General features: G+C 45.1%; 1 protein-coding gene across 1 annotated transcript; it reads right to left on the reverse strand.

The window, feature by feature from the left end:
• Nucleotides 1–815: 815 nt before the first annotated feature.
• On the reverse strand, nucleotides 816–1,553 carry T265_04509 (hypothetical protein; the record flags this gene model as incomplete). The annotated part of the gene is made up of 1 exon (XM_009169264.1): nucleotides 816–1,553. One exon carries the CDS (start codon nucleotides 1,551–1,553, stop codon nucleotides 816–818), a length of 738 nt encoding a protein of 245 aa, XP_009167528.1.
• Nucleotides 1,554–2,194: the final 641 nt, after the last annotated feature.

The raw sequence follows: 2,194 nt of genomic DNA on the forward strand, positions 1-2,194 counted from the left end.
ATTTAAAGAGTATTTATACCGCGCAGTGCTCTGAAACCTGGCTATCGGTGTGATTCACACAGTTCATCGTTGTCAGTTTAGTGATATTACGGGAAACTGGCTGTGTGCACGCGAAAAGCATGGATAAAAAATTTGTATACACCATAAAGTTCACAATTCTCCCATCCTCCTGTAAATAAATGCCGCATTCTTTCGATACTTCCCTGCACAAGATGTTTCGCGTCTTGCACCTACGGCCGACAGCTACAAGTAAAACATTTACGTTTGGCGCTCCCCGTCCTCTTGCTGCATATTGAATACGGATGCAGCAGACGGCTGACTAACTTTCTTGATTGTTATCGTTAAACAGATTTTGGATTCAGTCCAAGCCGAACCATTGGTGAGGGCGTGTTTTTGATTTTTCTAGAGATCTCACGGCAGCAATTTCACAAAACCTCTTTGAAGTTGACTTTTACCAGTCATATATTCAGTGCTTGGTATTTGGGTGGAAATTAATAGCCTTCTTCAGAAGCTTACAGCAACAATAATCCTTCTCTCAGAAAGGTACTTTCTGTGGGACAGTTTAGGTGATCTATGCAGGTGAGACATCTGTATTTCAGACTGACTTTTCAGAACTGAGTACGTTTATCTCCTCCACATCCACAAAGACCATTTAAATCTATCCTACTCCCTATTTTTGATGATAAGGATCGGGTTAATGAAGCGGAACTCAAAAGCTCTTTCATCACACGTGATGTGACCGGCCTCTTACGCATGTACGAGACCGAAATTGAATAAGTTTTTTAGTTAGGCGTGTGCAGATCGAATGAAACCCGCTAAGATGAGGATTGTTCAGCTGGTTGTACGGACAGATATCTGAACAGACTTACCAGAGAATCCGTACATCCATTAACTCGTCCTCGCTGTCGTCGATTTTTGAACCAGTTTGACACTTGGGTCGGTGTTAGACCAATCCTATTGGCCAATTCACGTTTCTCTGAGGGAGACGGATAGGGATTCCTAAGAAAAGACTCTCTTAACACGTGTCTGGATTTTTCTTTGAAGCAGTAAGTAACCTCATCTCCATCCCAAATGGTTCTAGGCCACGGAAACCGTTTTCGGATGCGATATTTCCCAACCGGCCCCAGAGGACGTCCTCTGCTTTGAGAAGCTTCTGCATAATGGCCTTCTAACCATAGCTGTTGAAGCTGTGAGTGACAATGTGGACTGAACTTGAAAGATTTAAGTATGCGGAATAGTTCATCCCAGTTTCCGTCCGCGAACGATAATAAGGCTTTTGCTTTCTGGACGCTTTCCATGTTCTCAAGCAGAGGGTTCATGTGCGACGGGAGTTTGGTGAAGAATCGACGTAATTGTCCTGTATCATTCCGGACGTATAGAACTTCACAGATGCACTCCACTTGTTCCGCTGTGAACACACATAAGTCACTGTCCGGTGAATTGTATACAACAGGTTCTGTTCGATAACTCGATTCTGTCCAGGCTGGCTCTGTTTCATTGTAGAGTTGTGTTGGACCGTAAATTTCTGATTTTCCGTGCGGGATCCGCTTCATAGAGAATGAAAACGGGCAACAGACCAATGCAGATACATTAAGTTCAGAGTACGAACAAGGCACGTGTGATATCCTACGAGGACGGCTTCAGTGAAGCCGGGTTCAAACACACTTGCACGATGGTTGGTCGGCAGAGCTCAACTGTGATTGGATATTGGGACGACCGTCACAGAATGACGTGATTGTTATGCTGGTGACCACAGGGCTAATTTCAGACTAGGCTTGGACAGTCGTAACTGGTTTAGATGTACTTGGGTTCACTGAACCCACACATGTCACGAACTTCCCAGCCACGTTACTGGTCTGCCATAGACTGAAGAACCTGCGGTACCGTTGAATTTCCCCCCGTTTTCACTGGATACATCACAATACAATTTTGTCGTACGGTTAATTGTCTTAGCGATCTCGCCGTCTTTCATCACCTACGCTCGCATTTGCACAAACGTTTTTTTGACGGCGCCCATCGCTGTGCCACCACTTCCTCTCTATTCATTCGTCATCCGTCCCCTAATTCGGGAACCTAATTCCGCTACAGAAACCACACGTTTTTCTGCGTGGTTTGCTGAAATACGACTCCCACTGATGAACGAAGAGTGCACCGGTTTTCCTACTTTTCCAAAGGATTGGAAGGGGCCATCCGC

The sequence above is a fragment of the Opisthorchis viverrini genome, assembly GCF_000715545.1.
Source record: "Opisthorchis viverrini unplaced genomic scaffold opera_v5_74, whole genome shotgun sequence".
Taxonomy (NCBI): domain Eukaryota; kingdom Metazoa; phylum Platyhelminthes; class Trematoda; order Opisthorchiida; family Opisthorchiidae; genus Opisthorchis; species Opisthorchis viverrini.